General features: G+C 43.9%; 1 protein-coding gene across 20 annotated transcripts in view; it reads right to left on the minus strand.

The window, feature by feature from the left end:
• The window catches only part of MAGI1 (membrane associated guanylate kinase, WW and PDZ domain containing 1), a gene marked incomplete at both ends in the record, with an annotated part of 616,726 nt that overhangs the window by 38,857 nt on the left and 553,471 nt on the right, over positions 1 to 24,398 (minus strand). For all 20 annotated transcript variants that reach the window (XM_082663456.1, XM_082663457.1, XM_082663454.1 and 17 more), the window contains one exon: positions 7,868 to 7,899. In XM_082663456.1, the coding sequence (XP_082519582.1) occupies positions 7,868 to 7,899 (32 nt within the window). The remainder of the gene's footprint in view (positions 1 to 7,867; positions 7,900 to 24,398) is intronic.

Below are 24,398 nucleotides of genomic sequence, written 5' to 3' on the forward strand. Positions count from 1 at the left end.
AGTGAAGGCACAGGTGCTTCCACAGACACGCTCACAAATGCATGCACACAGACTCTGTATGTCACCTCAGGGGTTTCCAAGACCCTTCGATGGCTGTCCCAGTGTAACAAATCTGACACAGAGGACCTGGAAATCTCAAGTTTAAATGAAGAGACAGCTTCGCCATAACCAGAGGGTGCAAATGAAGTTTACCAGAAACGGCTTGGGCCATTTAAAAACTTTTATCCCCTTTTCTCACCTTCCCCATAAAGGACGCATTTAGGTCCAATTTATCACAAAATGACGGATATAGTCTGGACAGAGTCTACAAAACTGCCTCTCCATCAAACTGCACCTCTGCATCCCCTTTGAATGCCATCTAAACTTTGCTCCTAAATTTGGAAAATAAAAGTACAGCAGCATCCTGAGAACATGCTCTGAACACTAGGCCAGCGCTAACCCATCGCTAAACGCATGTTCTAACCCACCCTCACAGGCCAAGCACATGAGCATCCGGAAACTTTCTGGATTTTTCCCTGATAAGATTTAACCTCGCTTTATGTTTCCTCTCAAGTTCAATTATGAAAATGACTTAATTTGAAAATGCATTCTGTATTTAGTACCCTGGCACCTAAGCTTTTTGAAGCTATGTTCTGTGTGTGTAGAAAAGTTCAAAATATACCTTTTTACTTTCTGAGAACACGTTAATTAGATATGACATTATCTTTTATTTGGTTAGGGTCTGGAACTGTCCAGGAGAAAAGCCATGTTTATATAGCTCTCAACTTAAAGTCACCTCATATGCCTTTTCAGCAGTCTGGATTCCCTCCCAGAAGACTTGGGCCATGAGGACAAATTCACTGCTGAACACAGGATCCGACTTGCACCAAATGTGATTGTCTCTCACCTCATTTTTCTAGGTGAGAAACTGGCCCTCAAATAAGCATTAATAAAGATACACTTGCAAGTCTGTTAAAGTAATTCTATGCATGCTAAGAACATGGCTGGCGCAATCCATCAATGATAGCACATCCAGAATGGCCCCTCTTAAGTGACCTGCAATACATTTATTCGCTCATCCAATAAATACACACTGATCACCTGCTATGAGCCAGATTCTGAAAAATACAATGTGTAAGTAAGAAAGAGATAGTACCTGAGAATTTGTACCTATGTATCTAGGTGTGTGTATGTGTGGAGATGGAATATTAATCAAATAATAATGACAGACTGATGACAACACACTGCAGTGTCCTTAAGGTTAGTAATAAGGAGAAGCCTCTGGAAGAACATTCCATTAATGGAAACAGCATGTGCCAAGTCTGCAAAGCAAAAGTGAGCTTGGCCTGTTTGGAGAGCAGAGAGGTAGCTAGTGTGGCACAGCAGGGGGTGGCGTGGCTTGAGAGGAACTTGGAGACCAAATAATGCAAGGGCCTTGTGGGCTACTTTAAGGAGTTTGGGTTTCACTCTTAGTTCTGGGGAGGAGGAATCCATTAGTGAATTTAAAGCACGGATGTGCCAGGAGCCAACTTATTTCCAGAAAGTTTGGTCTGGCTACTGTCTGGAGAATAGGTTGATGTGGGTGGGAGTAAAAGCAGAGAGCCAGTCAGGAAGCTACTGTGCAGACCAGATGAGGGACCCGGGGTGGCTTATACAAGGGGAAAAGCTATGACAAGGGGGAGGGACAAGTAAAGTCAAAAGATATTTTGGTGCCAGATTTGATAGGCATTGCTGAAAGGCTGCATGGGGGAGAGGAGGAGTAAGAAAAGGGGAAGGGGGAGGGGGGAGGGGGAAGGGAAAGGGGAAGGGGAAGGAGGAAGGGGGAGGGGGAAAGGGGAAGGGAGAAAGGGGAAAGGAGAAGGAGGAAGGGGGAAGGGGAAGGAGGAAAGGGGAAAGGGCAAGGGGGAAGGGGGAAGGGGAAGGGGGAAGGGGAAAGGGGAAAGGGGAAGGGGGAAGGGGGAAGGGGAAAGGGGAAGGGGGAAGGGGGAAGGGGAAGGGGAAGGGGGAAAGGGGAAAGGGGAAGGGGGAAAGGGGAAAGGGGAAGGGGGAAGGGGGAAAGGGGAAAGGGGAAGGGGGAAGGGAAAGGGGAAGAGGGAAGGGGGAAGGGAAAGGGGGAAGGGGGAAGGGAGAAGGAGGAAAGGGGGAAGGGGAAGGGGGAAGGGAAGGAGGAAGGGGGAGGGGAAGGGAAAGGGGAAGGGGGAAGGGAAGGAGGAAGGGGGAGGGGGAAAGGGGAAGGGGGAAAGGGAAAGGAGGAAGGGGGAAGGGGAAAGGGGAAAGGGGAAAGGGGAGGGGGAAGGGGGAAGGGAAAGGGGAAAGGGGAAGGGGGAAAGGGGAAGGGGGAAGGGAAAGGGGAAGAGGGAAGGGGGAAGGGAAGGGGGAAGGGGGAAGGGGGAAGGGGGAAAGGGGAAGGGGGAAGGGAGAAGGAGGAAAGGGGAAGGGGGAAGGAGGAAAGGGGAAGGGGGAAGGGGGAAGGGAAGGAGGAAGGGGGAGGGGGAAGGGGAAGGGGGAAGGAGGAAGGGGGAAGGGAAGGAGGAAGGGGGAGGGGGAAATGGGAAGGGGGAAAGGGAAAGGAGGAAGGGGGAAGGGGGAAGGGGAAGGGGGAAGGGGTAAGGGGGAGGGAGGAGGAGTTCTCAGAAACACAACTATCCACCTCCAGCTTGAATAACGCTTGGAAACGAGGACCATATATCGAGTTGAATGTCTCCAACACTAGCTGTTGTCACTATGTGGATATTTTTGAAGCAAGATTTTTACTTCTGAGTATCAAATCAGGGCCAACTAGGAAAAAAGAAACGATTTCAATTTTGAAAACTCCACAGAAATCCTTGGCCACATCTGGCTGTGAACTTGTGTCATAAGACCATGTAAAATGAAACTGCACCAACCTTCCTAAAACAAATGATTTCCTTATTACTGACAGGCCAGAGAAAGTGGGAAGATGCAATGGAGTTTATAAATGGAAATGGGGAAAAAAGTCAGCTCATTAGTATTTCACAGAATGATTTCAAAACGGAGGTACTTATGAAGTGAGCTGAAAATATTTGCTCGGAAGAGCAAATGAATACAGACAGCACTTAGCTTAAATGATGAAAAGAATTCATGTGGCTTAAAAATGATAAATCAATCCATTTTTAAGGCAAAATTATTTACAGTTCATGTATCTGCCAAGACTGAAGGCCACTGCAGCGATTTACATGGACAACAGGAAAAACTACAAGTGCTGAGGAGGTATCAGGCCAATGTCATTAAAGGTTGCGCGAAAATCAGTCTCAAATGCAAGCCAAAGCAGAGGATGGTCCTTCTTTTTGTCTCTTTCTTTTATCATTTATGGGTCTAAGTCAAATGATTTCTTCCAAAAGGCAAGAAAGAGGAATTAATGGAGAAGAAAAGGAAAGTTCTGATTGGATATGAAAATGAATTTCAGTTCATACTGAATGTTGTAATGGACTCTGATACAACAGAAAATTCTATTTTTTAAGGCTCCAAAGGGCCGAGGGTATGAGCTGCTGTGAGCCATGAGAGGCAAGGAGACTTACTTAAGTAACCCTAGGCCTTCTCCCATCCACTACTCTCACTGCTTCTCCTTGGAGCTTGGAGCTTTGGTGGGCTGTGCTATGCCCTGGATCTGGGACAAGTGGCATTGGGGTGCTAAAGCCACCAGGAGAGTTTGAGAAAGAGGCAGCATTCAGGATGATTCAGGCCGGGGTCACTTACTGTGCACATTGTCTAAGGTCTCTCCCTCGTATTTCTTAATGACTAGCTGTCAGCTATGTCCTTAGCATCCCTTCCGCGGGAAAGGGACAGAGGACCATGGAACAGAAACCTGTCACTGTTGCTACCTTTCAGCTTGCTGCATTTGCTGAGGACACTTCCTTGCCCATCACTTGGTGTCCCCCATATGAAAACTTTATGTGAGAGCTCTTTTTTTTTTTTTAAAGTGTTTATTTATTTGGCTGCATCGGGTCTTAGTTGTGGCATACAGGCTCTTCATTGCGGCATGTGAGCTTCTCTCTAGTTGTAGCGTGCGGGTTCTTTCTTCTCTAGCTGTGGCGCACAGGCTCCGGAGTGCATAGGCTCTGTAGTTTGGAGCACACGGCTCTCTAGTTGAGGCACACGAGCTCAGTTGATGTGGCTCGCGGGCCCAGCCGCCCCACGGCATGTGGGATCTGAGTTCCCCAACCAGGGATCAAACCTGGGTCCCCTGCACTGGAAGGTAGGTTCTTTACCACTGGACCACCAGGGAAGTCCCTGTGAGAACTTTTTTAGGAACTAGGAAAACACTGTGTCCTTAGTGAACACGTTATGCTTTTTTTTTTTTTGATCTGAAAATAAAAGCTAAGTAAATAATGTGGTTACCTATGCTGCGTAGGCTGCTGGGGAACTTGGAAGAATTCCATAGCTCTATCACAGTATCTGATTCAATTTTTTTATAGCTTTTTATGTCTTTGGATGACTACTTCACTTAAGTTATTATCATTAAGAGCTGAATGAGTTTTATTATGTGAGTACTTGTTTTATGTTATATTTCTGCTTTGTTACCTTTTGAAAGTATATGCTCATCATACTTTAGGCCTCATGAGGAGGGTCTGTACAGATCTGCCTATTTATCTTTCCCCAGTTGTATGAGGACATGAATGTTTTCTGTTTTAGTTCCTGTTGTATACTAGTGCTGGGTCTGGCATGCAGGTGATACCCAATAAATATCTGTTGATGGAACAAATGCATAAAAAATTTTAGTAATTTGTGACAATAAATCCTTTTTTTGAAAGGAGCAATCAATAAATCATTTATAAGCTCCAAGAAGAAGGGCACCATCTTATTTATTATATCATTTCCAAAGGCTCACACCAAACCTGACACTTAGTAGTTTTTCAACACCAACTTGCTGAATGGAAGGATGAATGGATGAGTGGATAAAAGAGAAATGCACGGATAGATGAATGGATATATGGTGGATGGATAAATGGACAGAGGAAAGAAGGGAGCAAAGGAAGCAATAGTTGGGAAATGAACTAGTGAAAAAGGCTGGGTGAACACTGACCTAGAATTCAGGGTTTGGTGTGGTATTTAGAGTTTACAACGCTCACACGCAAAATCCTCGTGTGTGATTTCGACCAAGAGTCTCCGTTAAACCAGTTTCCAGTCAGGATGATTAAAGTGGACCACCGAGCCATTTTCCCAGTGAGGCCTAAAACCTGACAGCAAATACGTCTTATTTTTGTCTCTGCCATTTGGCAGAAAAATCCCTGATGCTATGGATATCCAGGTATTAAATTAGTTAAATTTTATTAAGACACTGCCGTTGTCCCCCTTGAGTATTTAAACCATAAATTTAACATGTACACTAAATCTAGCAGGTGAAATGGCTGCTTGAGAGTAAGTTACAGAGGCTATTCAGGAGGAGAAACGAGATCAAAAAGAGAAGTCCTGTTCTAATAAAAACCCAACTACTTAATTATTCAAAACCTTTATAGGAAAAAAAAAGATAATGAGGGCAAAGGAAGCTGTCAGTCACATGAGCAAGCCAACAATTGCAGGAGTCTCTAAGAATAAAGAACAGACATGGTCCTGGGTTCAAACGGTATATCTCAGAGCTAATGGTAACTCTCAGCGTATCACAACCCAGGCACAATCGGTGTGCGTTTCATTCCGTAGCCCACCTGGCCCTGCCTGTCATCACAGGAATGACTTTCCGGAACCACGTCATCCAGCTTCCCCATGGATTCCCTCCGACCCTACCAGAACAATCCCATCATCATCTGTCTCTCTAGCAGGACCTCATCAAATTTCAAACTGGGAAAGGGAAACAGCTTCCAACCCACCTGTGCAGAACTCCCACTGATCACAGATGTTTGCAAGGGTCCACTGGCAACAGCAGACCTCGGCTGATATCCCTCTACTTTTGTACAGCAGCTGCCAGAGTGTGCCAGCAGTGCTGTGAAAGCCATCATCCCTGTCCTGGCAGAGAAACCAGCGAAGGACAAGCCCCAAGCTGGGGGATGGTTCTTTTCTAACCCAGCAACACACCAGTCTCTTAGCTTGTGGTAATTAAGAGCCAGCAGATTGTGGGCAACGCAATTAAGAGAGCTTTTTTTCCTAGGAATGCAGCCTGAGTAATTGGTTTGCTGCTTGTTCATGACATGACTTCCTCCAGAATAAACAGTCATGGGGAATTCTCTTAACTGACTTGGTGAATGCAAGCTCTGTACCTGTTTGATACCCTTTGAGTTCAATGGGGAATTCCAACACACTTTGGGGGAGAAGAGATGCAAATGACTCTACAAAATTCTTTTTGCACAGCAAGTTGAAATGGGATGCAAAATGAAACAGAACACCTTGCTACCCGATGTCATGTTGTGTGTGCCAAACTGTCCCCCCCTCAGTATACGCTTCTGGTCAAGACTCCATGCCATGTGGAGGGTGTAAAATAAGTCCATGCCTCAGGTAGCATGCTTGGGGCTGCAGGAGAGAAAAGGATGACTGTTGCTAACTCAAGCTCATGTGACACATCTCTCAGATGTGCTTCTATTTTTCTGAAGGCTGAATAGGTTTCTGACTGTGATCCTGGGAGGGGGAGACACACACACACAGACACACACAGAGACACACACAGAGACACACAGACAGACACACACACACAGGCTTTGGCATCTCTGTGGTTCCAATGTAGACACCTACCAGCACTTCTCAGCCTGGACATTAACACAAAATGACAAGGGAAGCAGCCCCGAAGTCACGTGTTCCCATCACCATGGCACCATGCCACGGCAATCAATTACTGCAGGTTTTTCTCTTTGGAGAACTTAGGAGTAGGGTTTACGAATGCAGGAAGCTCCCTCTCTCATCTCCTGAATAAACTTCTGCCTCTTGCTGCCAGGCTTTGAGACAGGTGGAAAGAATTCAGCTGCAGCACTGTAAGCTGCAAAGTTTTAAAGTTCTCCGTTCCCGGATGGCAGAGGTTGTCAATTCCTCCTCCCCCCAATACTCTAAGCCACAAGGAAGTACACCCCTCTTTATCTTACTGTTAATGATTTTGGATGCTTCTTTCACCACATCAATTTCACAGGCATCAGAGTTCCAGATTTTGAGGATTTAAGTAGCATTTTAATTTGTTGTCAGTGCTCAGGGAGCAAAGGCTCACCATCACCAAGCGAAACGCTAGAGCCTCAAAGCTATTAGCGAACATGTCGACTAGGTAATGCATCTTCAGGGAAACCAGATTAGAAAGGACAGCATAACATTGATTTTTTTTTTTTAAAGACTCTTATACCTGCAGCACAATACCACTAAAGCTGGCAAAACAACAAAGGATATTTCCACAACAAGGAAATGTCTTATTCTCAGGGCTGGGGCATTTTCCATGTGAGCATGGGCATATATACAGGACTGAGCAATTCTACCATAAACCTACAGGCTTTAAAATCCTTAAATAATTCATCACCCAGTGCAAAAGAAAGCTGAGGGAGGGAATCTACCCATGCGAATGGCTTGAAACACCAGCTGAGAGCAATGCTACTCAGGAAGCAGGTAGAGTTTTTTGGTTTTTCCTTCCCTCAAAAGAAACAGTAGCGTTTGTATCAAATTAAAACATCTAAGAAACTCATCCACTGGGATGAGAGTTGTGATGCATTTATACAGAGAAGATTCCAAACATGCATTCTTTATCCAGGCACCCGCAGCCTGCCTGCAAATCACTAGACAGTTAAAGACAAACCCCAATACCTTCTATACCAAACGGATCCCCAGAACTTAATAAAACGAGCCCTGGTTTTTTGTCTCCTCCACCCACTGTAAAACACATTTAAGTCCAGCCAGATAGCGTCCCCTCCCACCACCAGCCCCCCCACCCCACCCCAAAACGAGCACCAAGTAACTGACAAGTCCTTACCGACTTTGGGCTCTTCTTGGGAACTGGCAGCCCTGGAAAAAATGCAACAAGGAGGGAAGCGGGGAAGAAATCATTAGCATATAAACGTTACCTTCTCCTTAAAGAACAATCCCCAGGTGTTTCATGGCAACCTAGCCATCTGCAGAGTTATGTCAGATTTCTCCCCAGCATCGGAGTTACCAGGCTGTTCATATCGAATCAAAGCAGAGGGAGGAGGAGAGGGAGAGGCAGGAGATCTATCTGCATTAGCTATGCTGACTGGTACTGCAGCAGCCTGGAGGCTGGGAAAAGAAATTCACAGACCTCAGCGGCCTGGGAAATTGAACACTTGGACAGAATCTCAAATGCTCTTCTGGATTAAGAGCGACTTAATTTACAGTTAAGTCCAGGATGTTTCCTTTCCTGTCCACTTGTCAACTGAAGTGGACCAATCAGGACAGAGGAAGGGGGTGTATATTTAGTTTCAGAGGAGTAAATGGTTAAAATTAAATTTTTTTTTGTCTTTCTTTTTTTCTTCCTTTTTTTTTTTTTCTCTGCCTTTTAGGAGAGGAAATGCCTTCTTTACTTGAATGAGCTGAACACCAAAAGAAAAACGGATGCTCTTTTGCCAGAACAGGACACAAATCCAGGCTGGTTTAGGACACCCTCTGGATCGTCAGCACACCCCTTCACACATCATTCATCCGAGCAAACTCCTATTCCGTTTGCTGGGACTAGCCCCTCGAAAGCAGGCTGCTGGGGAATGAAAAGAGAAATTTCATGGAGCTGAGAGAAAAAGATAATAATGCAGAAAGAGAAAGGCAGAGGAGAAAAAGGGGCTCACAGAACCTTGCTGGCTCTTCCAAAACCCTGTCTTTAGTGGCAGGGTGAGAGCTGAAAGGGGCCGCTGATCTCACTTCTGGGAAAGTCAGAAGCCATTAGGGGCAGACTTATAGAAAATCTGTCACCAAGGGAGTGTGGCAAAGGAGGGCTGGAAAGGAAAATAAAAACATTTATCAGTGTTTTGAAAGTAATCATTTCTGCAAGCAGTTCTCCCATTTTGTTTTTTAATTTTTGGTTTGAGCCAAGGTTAGAATACAAAATGCAGATTCCACCCACGTTAGGCACAATGCAGGACCTGACGTATTGGGATCTGATGATTTTGCACCGGAAAGGTCAACCTTTTTTAGAACATGATCCCTAGGCAGTGTAACGATTTCAACTCTCCTGGAAGTGACTTGTCAAACGAGGAGCCGTGCTAAGTTCAGCGCAAGTAACAGGAGGCCGCGGGAGCGGGTGAGTAGTAGGAAGCCACCCAGAGGAGCGCTGCTAATGGGCGCCCTGCACGAGAGGCGTGACAGGGACTGCTCATCCCCACAGGCAGTGGGGGCACTCTTCTGGCACGGCTCGTCACATCACCAAAAGGAGGTCACCACGGCCTGGCGCAGGGGCTCTGGGACTTCAGAATGCACATGGAGGACGTGGCAGCTTCTTCTCAATGCAGGATCCCAGGACCCACCCTCAGGGGCCAAGGAATCTGCAGTATGAGCAAACATCCCAGAAGATTCTGACAAAGAAGGTTGGAGGACCCCATTTAAGGAAACCATAATACAGTAGAATGAGGATTATTACTCTTTCAAGTGCGGCAAACTCGGATAGGCTACGTTCAGCGAGTTGCTTTAAAGTCCTCTGCGCCTCAGTTTTTCAATTTATGAAGTGGAGAGAATAAGACTCATTGTACTCGTTGTGATAATTAAATAGACAAAATGTTTAAAAGCCTCATACTTGGCACAGGGCAGGCCCTCAAGTGTCAACCCCTTTTACTTTCCTTTGCTAATTTACACCATTCGGGGGAAAAAAAAAGTGGTTACGGTTATCTTACTCTAATTAGGAAAACTCATTTGCCTAGCATGCTAAAATGCAAAAAATACGTAGGGGAAATATTTTGCCTATGGATGAGAATAACTGTCTTGAGCAATTTAGATGTCATTTTTCTTAAAAATAATTATTAGGTGCCTTAATTTGTTCATTAATGTGATTCCCTTAAGGAATTCTATCAAGTTATATTAGTTTGGGTCACTGGGTACACTTCGAAATGGTCAAATATCACATCCTTAAATACAGATTTTTCCCTAATTCAGACTGACGTTCTTAGCTCACTGGAATAAGCAGCACTTCACTGGAGTGAGCTTTTACTAGACTTGATGTCACCCAAGATCCCAATGACCCTCTACAGAACTTTGTAAAGAATCTCCAACTAGTTAGGAGAAGTCAGGGAAAATGACCTCGATCCACACTCTGCTCATCATTTCTAAAACTCTGACCATCTTAAATTCTCAACCTGTTAAGATTTTCATGTATAAAATAAACAGCACCGTGGATTCTCTATCAGAGAGAAGCATTCGCACACACATCCAACGGTTATGCAGGTACAAGGATGCTCAGTGCAGCACGGCTGGTATAAAGGGAACCTGGAAATGACTGGAAGTTCTAGATAAACTCAGGGACACCCAACCTATGAAGCCGTCCGCAGAGGTTAAAAGGTACGAGCTAACTCTATGGGTAACAGCATGGATGGTCTCCAAACTATAACGTTGAATGAGAACAGCATGAGGTAGAAGGGCAGCCATAGAAGACAGGTGTTAAACATACTCAGACACACACCCTCTCCTTGACTGTCACACATGAAAACTGGTAACTGAAGTACTGTATTTCCGGTGGGGAAACAAGGGGCAGGGACTGGATGGACTAATTTAAGCAGACTTCAGCCTTAATCTAGAATTTTTTTCAACAACACCAAATTCACATCTTGCTGAGGCAATAAAATATTAATTTAAAAGTAAACGTTAATTAATTCAGAGCTATTCAGATAGACTGAAAATAGCCGGGAAGACCTGATGGGAAGCACTAAAAGACATCACCGGAAGAATTCCCCAAGACCGAGAGGTCCTGGTATGTGGCCCTTGTCTAGCTGGAGGTGACTGCGGCCGTCCCACACTGGATGGGTGACAGAAAGCAGCACGATCCCACACTTGATGGCGCGTCAGTGGGTTTCCTTAGGGCAAAGGCACACTTTGTGCTCCCAGTGGAAGCGGGAAGCTTACTTGTAGGAATCGTGTCACATATTACACACGAGGCATATGGACAGAAACAGCACCTGTCCTAAGAGGCTCGTCTGCTCCCTTCGGGGAGAGGAAGGGGAATTTTGAGAAAAGGCAGCAGGAAGAATCCACGGACAGCACCATCTGCTCTTAGAGCCTGGGAGGTGGCAAATGCTACTTCAAAGGGATCCCAGAAAATTTCACGGGAAAGTGTACCTTCAAAGTGGGAGTCTAAGTGTGATCTACAGAAGTGAGAAAAGCTTGGGACCTGAATTTCTCAAGTTCCCAATGAAAAAGGTGTCCCTTTGGAGAAAACAAATGGCAAATTCTTTGCTAGTGACTGAGATCTGACCAATCAACATGAGGAGGAGGAAGAATCTCTTTCCCTTAAATATCAAGGCCATAAACTACACTACTGAACATGTTCTCATATAACTAAATGGCAAATGTTATTCTTGGTGGAATTTTAAAAAGGTTGTACACAAAAGTTTATATGAAAAAAGTAAAAAATGTAACAGAATACATAAGCATTTGGAAACAAAGAACAGAAGGTTATACACTTAAACTGTATGTTCTTGGGCTCATGAGATCATGAATGGCTTTATTACCTATTTTAGAATCTTCTACAACAAGAAAAGCTTTATTTACTTATGAACATATACATACCCACAGATACCACAATAAACAAAAGTCTATACTGCCTCTGTACGACAAATGCAGCAAATTTCAGAACATTTTATCGCATTTTTCAATCTCTAGAGCCATCACCGACCTCTACATCCTCCAAGACTTGCTTACTTTTTCCCAAAATGAATATACACATAATGAGTTTCTTTAAGCATCCTACTGAAATTAAGACTTCTGTTTGTCCTAGTGACTAAATGGAAACAGGGAAGACATCGGAGAGCTCAGCTGAGCTATCAGGAAGCCAAAAAGAAGCCAATCACTGCCATTTTGGCACCGAGATGAACAAACCTGAGATGCTGGGAAAGAGACTGGACTTCCCTGGACCTCATTTCCTCTAGGTTTAAAGGAAGTGAGAATGTCAACCAACCTCACTATCTGAAAGAAGCAAGAAAAATCGTGCAAAGGGCTTGGAAAGGGTGAATGCTAAAGTCATTGTCAAATGCAAAGTGGATCTTCAAATAAGAAAACTGTACTGTGTCATCAATTTACTTTGACTTCATTGTGATATTCATCCCCTTTGTACTTGGTTTCTAGATTTGAGCATTTTAATGGAAACATTTGGTTTCCTCCTCAGCATTCTGACAAACACTATGTCACTAATCCACATGTCATCAAACACATGGGATTCTTTAGAGGGTTGCGTAGCAAAAGGCTGCATTAACAACTGTCGTGGTGCTGAATACGGTAATGCCATGTGTAAGAAGCAAGGAACTTATATATATTTAGAAAGAGAGAGAGTTAGTTCATGGAGCCCACGGAAAGCCACAAAAAGAAGACTGAGAACTTGGCCAGGGGCTACTCTTAGATTCCAAAGAGGCTAAGACTACTTCTGAGCACATTTTCATTTCAGACCCCACTAACCTTCTCTCTTATTCTGAAACCTATCAACACGTAATCCTACATGTAGGACTCAAAGATTACAGCTGACTTTAACTCACTAAACTTATCATTAGGAGTTTGTATTAAGAGAACAAGCAGAGAGTCTCACAGTGATTTACATAAAAAAGATGTTCAACACAGTGTTATTTAAAGAAGATAGAAAACGGAAACAATCTGAATTTCCAAGAACAAAGGAATGAGCAAACATATTGTTATATCAACAAGATGAAAATTTATGAATTCATTAAAAATGAATGGATTGTAAAAGTGAAGACTGCTTAGTGACGTGGGAAAATGGTAATGACATAAGATATGGAAAGCAGATTTAAAACTGCCAGAGGATATAAATTCATTGTTAAAAAATAGTTATATGTATATATCACACATATATCATACACTCAAAGACTAGAGGAAGATGTATTAAAATGTTGCTTCAGAATGCTAGCATGAATAGATCATTCATATTCTTATTACTGGTATTTTCCAAGATTTTAATAGAACAGAGCTGTAATCATAAACAGCTAATTGTTACTGAATGTTGCAGCCATACTGTGTGTGCTTGGATAATGGGTTATACCTGTCAGCTTTAGTGCAGTGCTAGATTAAAAAATAACTGGAGGGCTTCCCTGGTGGCACAGTGGTTGAGAGTCCGCCTGCCGATGCAGGGGTCACGGGTTCGTGCCCCGGTCCAGGAAGATCCCACATGCCGCGGAGCGGCTGGGCCCGTGAGCCATGGCCACTGAGCCTGCGCATCCAGAGCCTGTGCTCCGCAACGGGAGAGGCCACAACAGTGAGAGGCCTGCGTACGGCAAAAAAAAAAAAAAAAAAAAAAAAACTGGAATTTTTTTCTAGCTCTCTCTTGGCTCAGTGACTGCCATTTCTACTCAAGTGTCTGTGCTACTTACTAAATTATTGGGCCATGGCCTTGATTGAAAATGGGATAAAAAGCTGTTAGAGCCTCTCTGAAGCAAAGCTTCACAGAAGCACACAATTTTGCATACAAATTCAAGGAGCCTCTGAAACCTTGACCAGGGACCCTGAGAAACCCATTCTACTGGGGTCTACGATCCTCAGGGTAAATCATCTCCTCCAAGCACATGGCTATGGTGTTAGAATTCCTAGGGTGAGGTTCACTTTAGCTGAGTTTGTACCTCTAAGAAGAACAGTGCATGTAAAATACTTCATCTGCAAATACAGGGGACAATGTGAAGGATCAAGCAGAAAGGGAAAAGTTCCATTGCTTGCTTCTCCTTCTTCTTTCTTGGGAAGATCTAAAGGGCACAGCTAAATAAAATTTGAGGAGAGATACTGCATTAAAGAACACACCAGAACGCTAATATTTACCAGCAAAAATGCTGCTGCATGAAAAAATTATGAACCTAGTAGGTAATGATGATGGATCAAAATACAAAGAGATCAGCGAGGTACAGAAGGGAAGGGGTGCAGGAAAAACAGAGTGAGAAAACCTGTGATTTTCCTGGCAATGCAGAATTGATGATTATTTGACTGCAAACCAGTGGCTCTAAACAATTAACATTAACGGTCAGTAACCTTTCTAAAAAAAGCCATCTGCACCATTCTCTGCCAATTAGTATTTTGTTTGTTTTGTTTAATACATAATACATAAACCATGAAATAAATTTAAATTGCCCTTGCCTTACTGGTGAAATGCTAATAAGGACAGCTCAGAAAACTGAAAAAGGTAGGTACAGTCAGCCCTAATTTTCTCCACTGAGGGCAGGAAGGAAATTGGGGGAAATGCATTCACGCATTTAGGCAAACTGGGCTAAGGGCCTACTATGTGCCAAGAGCTGGCATGAGACAAAGCACTGAACTAAACCTCTAATGTCCTGTTTTCACAGTGCTCACATTCTGTGGGGAAACAGAGAAGAAACAACTTCGCAAATAATTTCAGAGTGGGGCTTCCCTGGTGGCGCAGTGGTTGAGAGTCTGCCTGCCGATGCAGGGGACACGGGTTCGTGCCCCGGTCCGGGAAGGTCCCACATGCCGCGGAGCGGCTGGGCCCGTGAGCCATGGCCACTGAGCCTGCGTGTCCGGAGCCTGTGCTCCGCAACGGGAGAGGCCACAGCAGTGAGAGGCCCACACACCGCAAAAAAAAAAAAATTTCAGAGTGATAACTTCGGTGATGAAAATGAAGCAGGATAATGGAACAGTAGCCTGGGATGCATGGCTAGTTTATACTCGGTGGCCAAGCATGTCTTGCTTGAAGACAGAGTATTTGAGCTAAGACTTGAATCATGAGAAGGGACCATCCATGTACCTATTCATCCATGCAAGACTGATTGAGCTCTGCCATATGCCTAGTGAAGCGTGACTCAAGAGATAAAGGTAAATCAGACATGGCCCTGACCTGGACGACTTCACAGTCTGTCTTAAAAGAGAAAGAAGCAAAGCAACACTTATAATGCAGTGTGGCCAGTGCTAAGTGCTGTGATAAGAGGGAGCACCACTGCTCGTGGGAGCATGAGAAACGAACGCTAATGCATTGTGAAGCAGGGGGCAGAGAGGACAATGGACACTGAAGGAGGGCCAGCATTTAAACACGGGGTCAAGGGCTTGGGAGCAACATGCAATAATTGATGCTAGATTGAATAATGATGATGACCTATTTTTTAAGGGTTTTTTTCTCCCCCTAAACTAATTAGTGTGCCAGCATAAACTCAAGGCCAAGTTTAAAACCAGAGTACATTTCCACTGAAGGACCTTACAAACACGATATATCACAAAACTGAATCCATAAATCCAAATAAAAAATGGTTCTAATTTAGACGTTTCATTTTTTTTCTCCTTCCTCTAGCCAAATACCATCATCAACCCTGCAACATAATTTTTTAATGCAAATATGATACCAATTGCCAAGAATGAGAGCATCAGACTCAATGTCTCCAAAAAGATGAATACGTTCTTTCCTTTGGGGGACCTCATAACGGTCATTATGAAATATTACGGCCATCATATTTTAAAAAGACAGTTGGACTTCCGACGTATGGACTAAGTAGCTCCCAATGCTGTGTCAGGTGGCATTTTGTTAAGAAGATTAAGAATATAGTTGTACAGCTTTACAGCTATGGAGAAGTCTGCTTCAATTACATAGTACATATAGCCTAATAAATATGTCCTGAAGAGAAATAAATGGCTTGCAAGGCTGCTGATTGCTAATGGTTTACAAAGCCTTTCACCTCAAAGTCATAAGCCTTGAACTGGCACAGGTGAGGAGAGACAGGAGTCATTAATACTTTGGGCTGCTCCAAAACCTAGGTGAGATGGATGAATTGCCCTCATGCAATTCCTAAAAGACAAATGGTCACTTCAGAAAGGGTACCATTGAAATAACATGGATAGTCCTACTGTTGGCTTTTGAAAACCTGAAAAACACCTTGAAGGGTCACCAACTCAGCTTCTCCTCTCATTTGTTAAAAAATAAGTAAATAAAAACAGGGTCTTCACAGACATAGAGAATGGACTTGAGCACACAGGGAGGGGGAAGGGTAAGCTGGGACGAAACGAGAGAGTAGCATGGACATATATACACTACCAAATGTAAAATCGATAGCTAGTGGGAAGCAGGCACATAGCACAGGGAGATCAGCGCGGTGCTTTGTGACCACCTAGAGGGGTGGGATAGGGAGGGTGGGAGGGAGACACAAGTGAGAGGGGATATGGGGATATATGTATACATATAGCTGATGCACTTTGTTATACAGCAGAAACTAACACAACATTGTAAAGCAATTATACTCCAGTAAAGATGTTAAATAAAAAAAAAAATTAAAAAAAAATTTAAAGGGGGTCTTCAAAAGCAAGGGCTGAGTGCAAAAATAACAAGAACTGAGAGCTTGCCTTTGACATACATTTATTCTTCATAACTGCTAAGTACTAATAGCATCCCTATTATTACAGATGAGAAAATTGATACACTGGTGGTTAAATAACACGGCTAAGGCCACACAGTTAGGTGAGCAGCTGCCTGAAGACTTGGTCTAATGCCAAGTTTGAGCTTTTAAACACTGAACTGTACAGTCTCATTCAAAGGTGTTTCATCTATTTTGGATCATAGCCCATTAGGAAGGGATTAAAATGACAGTGTTGGTGCATACAAAGTGTATTCAGATCAAATTTTGCATATAGCTTCATGGAATATATGGCTATCAACCTATAGGTCAATGGGTCGAGGTATCTTGGACCCATAACTGTGATGTGAATCTAGGAAGAAGGTTTCCTTTCTACAAGTAGCACGGAAGTCTATGCATAGTCAATCAAGTTCTTAAGATGTCTGTGATATCTTAAGATCCACAGACTTGCAGTACCAAGTCACAGTATGGAAACCATTGGCCATCTAAAGCTACACATGCTAAAATATAACAAGATGGGTCTCTAATTTGAAGGCAATGAAGCCAGTCTTTTAAGCTATTGTACATAACGAACAGGTTGGCTGGACACCAAGCCCTATGGAATACTTTCGAAAGCCTCTACTTTTTTCGAGCTTGAAAATGTGTTCTGACACTACCTGATAATAGGATTTTTTTTAAAAATTGGTGATAGGGAAAAGATGGAGAGAGTCAGAAGGAGAGTGAGTTACGGCATCTTCTCTCCAGGAGGGAAAAGAAAAAGAACTATAAAAGTCAACTTAAAAAGTCCACTAAGGGCTTCGCTGGTGGCACAGTAGTTAAGAATCCGCCTGCCAATGCAGTAGACACGAGTTCAAGCCCTGGTCCGGGAAGGTCCTACATGCCGCAGAGCAACTAAGCCCATGCTCCACAACTACTGAGCCTGCGCTCTAGAGCCCGTGAGCCACGACTACTGAGCCTGTGTGCCGCAACTACTGAAGCCCAGGCGCCCTACAAGAGAAACCGCCACAATGAGAGGCCCGTGCACCCCAATGAAGAGTAGCCCCCGCTCGCCGCAACCAAAGAAAGCTCGTGTGCAGAAACAAAGACCCAACGCAGCCGAAAATAAATTGAAAAAGAAGTCCGCTAATTTGTCATGATGTTCTATGAGGCCAATCTTTGTTCTCCAGGGAATATTCCTACCAAGATCTACTTAAAAGGGTGGAATTAAGCCACTTTTTCAAATGGTTCCAGGAAAGCCCTCTACCTCTCTGTGGGTTGGAAATGTTTGTAATTTGGGTATTTGGGATAAGATCTTACCTTAGTCTATAAATGCTTCTACCTCTTAGGAAGACTCCCCAGCTGGCTCTCCTACCACCTGTATTTCAAATTTGAATTGCTTTTTGCGCAAATGCTTAAGGGTTGGCCCTGTTATACCCATTCTTTCTTATCGACAGTTCATCAAGGTCTCCCTGGGACAGGAGAGACAACTTGTCTCCAAGGCACTGCCTCGAAAGTGAAAAGTTTGACTTTTAGCTGCATAGGATGTACGGTGAGGATTATGAAACAATAGCTCAAAATAGCTCATTGAAAGAAAAAAACGATAAGGGTTCCTTTCCTGGGGTGAAAAAACAGGATGCTGTGTGGGCCCTTATTTTAAGGTCACTGGCCCCAAAGGGAAACCTATCACTGTAATTGGTACCAAGACGTTTCTAGGTTAAAAAAAAAAAAAATACATGCCAGGATTCTTTTCTTCAGGATTTCTGCCTTTTAGGATGACTCTTATCGTGGATGCTTATTTTTAGCAATGTAAGTTAGGCACAGGACCAAGTAAGAGATCCAGGAGGGTATCCTGAGTTTTCTACTTACAGGACACCAAATCCCTAAAATCTGAAGCCCTTCTTGAGGCTTCTTTATTTTTCTTACCATGTTCATCTCCAAAATGTATCCTGAAATGTCTGTTCATCTCCACTACCACCGCCTTTTCTTGCCTAGGTGATGGCAAGCGCCAAAATCCTGTTCTCTCTGTTTTATTCTTTATCCCCTTTAATGCATTATCCACACAGAGACCAGAGACATCCTTCTACAGCAAAAATCAGATTATATGGACGCCTGACTACATATCCCTGTGGCTTCCCAACACAGTTTCAACAAAACACAAACTCTTTCTGTGTCCCACAAAGCCCTCCTCGCTCTGAGCCTGCCTGCCTCTTTAAATCCCAGCACACTTCCCCTTGATCATGCACCCCAGCCAGACTGGCACTCTCTCCACTTCCGGGCTCATTCCTTTCATTCCTCTGGGCATTTTCACTGGCTGTTCCCTCTGTCTGCAACACTGTGCCTGCAATCTACGTGGGAGCAGCTTATTCTCATCACTCAGGGCTCTCCTCAAATGTCACTTCTTCAGAGAAGCCATCCAGGGATCCAGGCCATCAGCAGATTGGAAACGACCTTTTCTGTCCCACTGTATTCACACAGCCCAATTTGTTTTCATAGACCCTGTGGCTCTCTAAAATCAATACATTTGTTTACTTGTTTATCGTTTCTATTGTTTATTGTTATCATTTACTTATTTATTGTCTCCATTTCAGGGACCTTGTATCTTATGCTACGGGTAGCCTCCCCGCCCTTGAACGGTATGTGGTCCCCAGTTCAATAAATATCTTTGGAAGGAATGCATGACTGTTGCGAGCTTATGAAGTGAGCCTGTGTCTTGAGGGATGCAGGAAGCGTGGATGAGGTAAAGGGGAGGGCGGCTTGGCCTCTCTTCTGATCACCATCATCACTGCGGTGACTACTTAACAGCTCTTGATCCTTGGGCTGCTCCTTGATTTATTGGTGAGCTGCCAGCCTCGGCTCAACTCACCTCCACCTCCCTCTGCGTGGAGAGCAAGGTTCCGCTGTGCCACCTTGTGTTCTAAATTCCTTATCACAACGGATGGGAAGCGCTCAACTCTCAGACTTAACTGGAGGCTCACAAAGCAACCCCAAGGCCAACAGTTACTGGTCCCAGCACATGAGTGTGTTCTCAGGGGCTCTTGGAGAATCTAAGCACATTTTCACTTAAGGACACCTTCAGGTCTTTCCTCAGAAAAGTAACTTTTATGACAACACTGAATTTAAAAGCTCCAAATGTCTCACCCTTCCCCACAAAAGGCAAACACACACTGATGAAAACTATTTCAGGTTCCTTTCTTCAGCCAAATCCATGAATCTCTGGAGCAGTTTTAACAGCCTTATTGGGTGTGACAATCACTTTTCTGTCACAATGTACTTCTGCCAAATAGGACGGCAATTTTCCTGTCTGCTCGGGAAGGGCGTCTATTATTCAGGCATTTCAATTAACTTCATTACCGAACTGCTTAATTGCGACGGAAGCCACCGCCGGCACCGAATCAAACTTGACTCCCATCTCTTAAATGCAGAAGATCATATTAGCTTTGGAAGGCAGGGGTCATGGTTAACAACCGCAAGGGGATCCGACCTGTGGGTCCAGAAGCACTGCATTATTCAAAGCGTCTGGCAGTCAGACCTAAAGGGCCATTTACTGAAGAGTCATGTTTTTCTAAAAGAGCAAAGGACATAGGATGGGCAGCCTCATTCATCTCCCATGGAGATATTAAATGTCTTCAAAATCCTCTCGCTGAAACAATATCTGCCCTGGTCTAAGCGATTACGTGAATTACAGAGGAAGAAAAGCTGTTGCCCTGACTTTGTCCGTTTCTAATGCTTGCTGCCCCATACAGCTGTGAGAAGCAGCAGAAGCTTATGCTTTGTTCAACTATCAGATTTCAGGATTCAGTGAGTCAATACTCATTCCTCCACTTGGATTTGCTTAAAGGCAGAATATGGGAATCAGTTTCACTCCCATACACTCCAACACACACACTGTCCCACTCAGGATGAATATCAATTAGAAAGAACTTTTATCGGTCAAGTACATTTAAGAGGCAAGGGAAATGCAAGGACCTCAAGGCCATTTAATGAAATATTTTAGCTGGGAAAGAGATATACAGCCGGGCACTGCTGTGAAGAAGTACACTGCATTGATGGCAGGGAAGAGTAAGTAACAGAAATTCACACTGGAAACAACATAGATGATCCCCCAGTAAGCATTTATAGTGCAGAAGATACTCAACATGTTTCTCATGGTAGAGATCAAAGCCAGAATCCTTTTGCTCCCTCTCCTGTTTGATTTTGGCAGGTGTTTTTTTTGTTTGTTTGTTTTTTTTAAGGAAATGAGGCTCTAATCAGGTTTAGAACTTAATGCAAATACACTGGAAATGGATTTTTAAAAGCTGTCATAAAATTTTTGAGACTGCTTTTTGTATGGAAGAAATTAGCCATGGATATTTTGGGGTGCCCCATGCACAGTGAATGTGTACTGTTCACCCAATTTTTCTCTTGCTTTTGGATTGAACATTCTCTGGGTTACCCTAATAACTTATACATGACAAAGAATTTCTGAAAGGGTCTAACCAAAAAATGTAGTATTTTGTAGGGGCAACACAGAGAAACGTGATGAAGCCATCCCTGGCCTTGAGCTCAAGCTGAGCTTCTCCCTAAATTAAGAGACCATGGAAGTACTTGGTAAGACAAAGGCAGAGGTTCCCATTGCCCTTCCCATGGTTTGGATTCTAGACCCCCACTCACACATTACTTCCAAGCATCCTTCCTCCTTTCCTCTTCTCTCCCTAACTTCCTGACAGCCTCCTTCCCTGCAGCAGTGATTCCTGCATTTTAGATTTCAGGGACCAGCAAATTTTCACTAAACAGATTTGAGCGACTGGTCACAAGGTGCCAATTCCTTATTCTGCAAACTAGGAACATTAAAAAGGGGGAGGTAAATAACAACCGACTACCATTCCATAAGTAAAAGGATAGTTCAGCAGAGGAAAAAAAAAAAAAACAGGAAGGATATAATCTCTAAAAGAGAGTCTTACACCTTCGAAAAACTTCACTTCATGAATAACCTGCTACTCTATCCTGCTTTTTCTCATTTCACTGTTTACTGAAAATCACTGTCACCACAGACCAGAAGAAGGAACACCTCCAGCCACGTTTTTTCTTCAGGCGCCTCTTTTTTGCCTTCTCTTTTCTCTACCCCAGAAAACTACTCCTAAAGTATTGAAAATGGTAGGACCACCTGAGTATCTCTCATCCACCTCCTTTCTCCTAAGCCCCAACCAACCCTACAGAGCAGTCAACCCTCCATCAGGACGGGGCAGCAGTGTGGATAAATGAGCCCTCATCTCATTCCATCCTCCCTGCAGCACTGAGGAAGGTACAGGTCCATTTATATTTCGGATGATAATGCAAAGGCTTGGGGACATTGCCCATAGCTGGCTCAGGCTGTGTTGCTAGCGAGTGGCAGAGAGGAGGCCAGAAGGGAGATGTGACGTGGCCAAGGGGTACTTCCATCACTGAGCTGATGCAGAAGCAATGACTGAGGAGAAATGGGGACTTCTCCCGTGAAATCTCTTCCATCCAAGTTCAACACACAAAAATCCATAAACTGATTTCATTTGTATCTTAAAAAAAATAAGACGCAGCATTTCCAAGAAGTAAAAACAAAGGGTGTCGAAGGGGTTAAAGCCATGGTTCCCAGTCCAGGTTGCTGCTGCCCTTCAGGGGACATTGGCCATGTCTGAAGACACTGCTGGGTATCATCGCTGGGGAGGAGGAGAGTGCTGCTGGCCTCCAGCGGGTACAGGCCAGGGGCGCTGTGACATGTCCCATGCACAGGACAGCCCCTCACAATAAAGAATCATCCAGGCCATGACACCAAGAGTGCGCAGTCTGAGAAACTCTGGGATAAAAAACAACTGTCTCTTCTTCCTTCACCCACCAAAGTCAAAGTGAAAAGTGGCTTTGCAGGGGCAGACTACATAAACAAAGAACCCCATGAATTCACAGGCACTGCTTTTATTTTTCCAGTGCAAGCATTTCCCCCTTTGGTCAATGGTATCTATGGCAAAAGTAATGACGGAGAACATTTTTCAATTTAGAAACAACATAAATATCTCAGGAAGCACAGACCTAATTCCAACTATCTCCAAATGATTAGAATAAACTGATTAGTGTTTATGCAACTACAAGAAAGCTTTTTTATTTTACTTTATTTTACTTTTTTTTTTGTGGTACGCGGGCCTCTCACTGTCGTGGCCTCTCCCATTGCAGAGCACAGGCTCCGGACGCACAGGCTCAGCGGCCACGGCTCACGGGCCTAGCCGTTCTGCGGCATGTGGGATCTTCCCAGACCGGGGCACGAACCCGTGTCCCCTGCATCGGCAGGCAGACTCTCAACCACTGTGCCACCAGGGAAGCCCAAGAAAGCTTTTTTAAGTACACAGTTTTCGATGGGTTCCTCACGCCATGGCCTCTGAACATACTAACTGTCAAAATAAATATCTAATAAAAACTTAGGATGCTGAATGAGGTGAGCTGATAGCCGATACCAGGGATGGAACGGAATTCCCTCTACTACAGAATCTTAAGATTGCTCCACGTTGCAGTTTCCTAGCTATTATGACTGCTGCTCTAACATACGGTACAAAAGGATCCTTTGAATAACTGTGCCTCAAAAGTTAAAATCACAAAAACAGTATATGAGAATTTTTCAAGGCAAAGGTAATATGGCAAATGGAATTTCTAGAAAAAGAATTAAGCACGAGGAAATGGAGAGGATGTGATTAACCACGCTGTATTTTAGATGTTTACTTGCACATCATTCATCTATTATGAGAGATTAGCACAGTGCTGAAGTTTCACTGAATGAAAGAATGAATAGTGTTTGCTGTATGTGGTGAGAAACAAGAAACATTGAGAACATTAGAAACACAAAAAGGAAGAGGAATATAAAATAAAACTAGGTACCAACTTGGCATCAAAAAGGCAAGTTCCATTTTGCCAGTGGAAACAACACTCCTAAGGACCCACTGCTATTTTCAGACATTAAGATTCTACCAACAAGGGCTTCCCTGGTGGCACAGGGATTGAGAGTCCACCTGCCGATGCAGGGGACACAGGTTCGTGCCCCAGTCCGGGAAGATCCCACATTCCGCGGAGCGGCTGGGCCAGTGAGCCATGGCCGCTGAGCCTGCGCGTCCGGAGCCTGTGCTCCGCAATTAGAGAGGCCACAGCAGTGAGAGGCCCGCGTACCACAAAAAAAAAAAAAAAAAAAGATTCTACCAACAAGATTTCAGAACCTAAAAGGATTATGTTCATAAATAAGGGACATGACTAATCTCTAAGCAGGAATACAAAAAGGGGGAATAACTGGCAAGGTACAAATTGGGGAATGTTTTTAAATCTGTAGGTGGCAATGCAAAGACAGACTCAATAAAAACCACAGCAGACACTTAACTCCAGATGGTGGTTAAGAATGTGTGATTTAATTTGAGGAAAATGAAGGAAGGTGGAAAAATATTACCCCGAGTAAACTCTCTGCCTCAGAGAACAGTTTTGAAAATGTTCAGAACTGCAAAATGCTTAGAGGGGAGGCTAGGAAGATATCTCTTCCAATAAAGAGAATCTCAATGAAGGGAGGTTGCAAAACTAGTATCAGAGAAGGCAAAATAATAAGAAGAAGAAATGTAATAACGTTCCTCATACCAGATGCTTTTCGCATCGGAGTCCCCATCCCAAGGAGGTGATCACTGGTTAATTTTCATATGGAACTAAAGTAAAGGTAGAAAATAAACTCCAGCATCAAGGGAAAAAAAAGTCTGAGGATACCTTCTTTCTTTTGTTTAAAAAAAAAAAAAAGTATAAATTAAACCAAAAAGAAAGGAAAAGCAGCCAGTTCCTGAAATTTTGAGATGATGATGGTAAAAAGAAATATCTAGGAAACAGGCCCACCGCAGGTCCATGCCCTCCATGCTCCCCTGTCAGTACCTGCACACATGCTGTCTTTGGGTCTCAAACTCCGCTGTCTGCGGGCAGCGGGCAAGTAATGCAGAAGAGTGTGTGAGGCCAGATGGAAGATAAAAGGGAATGGCAGGCCTGTGGCAAACTGGAATTGTTGGTACCAGATAA

Source organism: Grampus griseus (genome assembly GCF_964374135.1).
Source record: "Grampus griseus genome assembly, chromosome: 10".
Classification (NCBI taxonomy): Eukaryota; Metazoa; Chordata; class Mammalia; order Artiodactyla; family Delphinidae; genus Grampus; species Grampus griseus.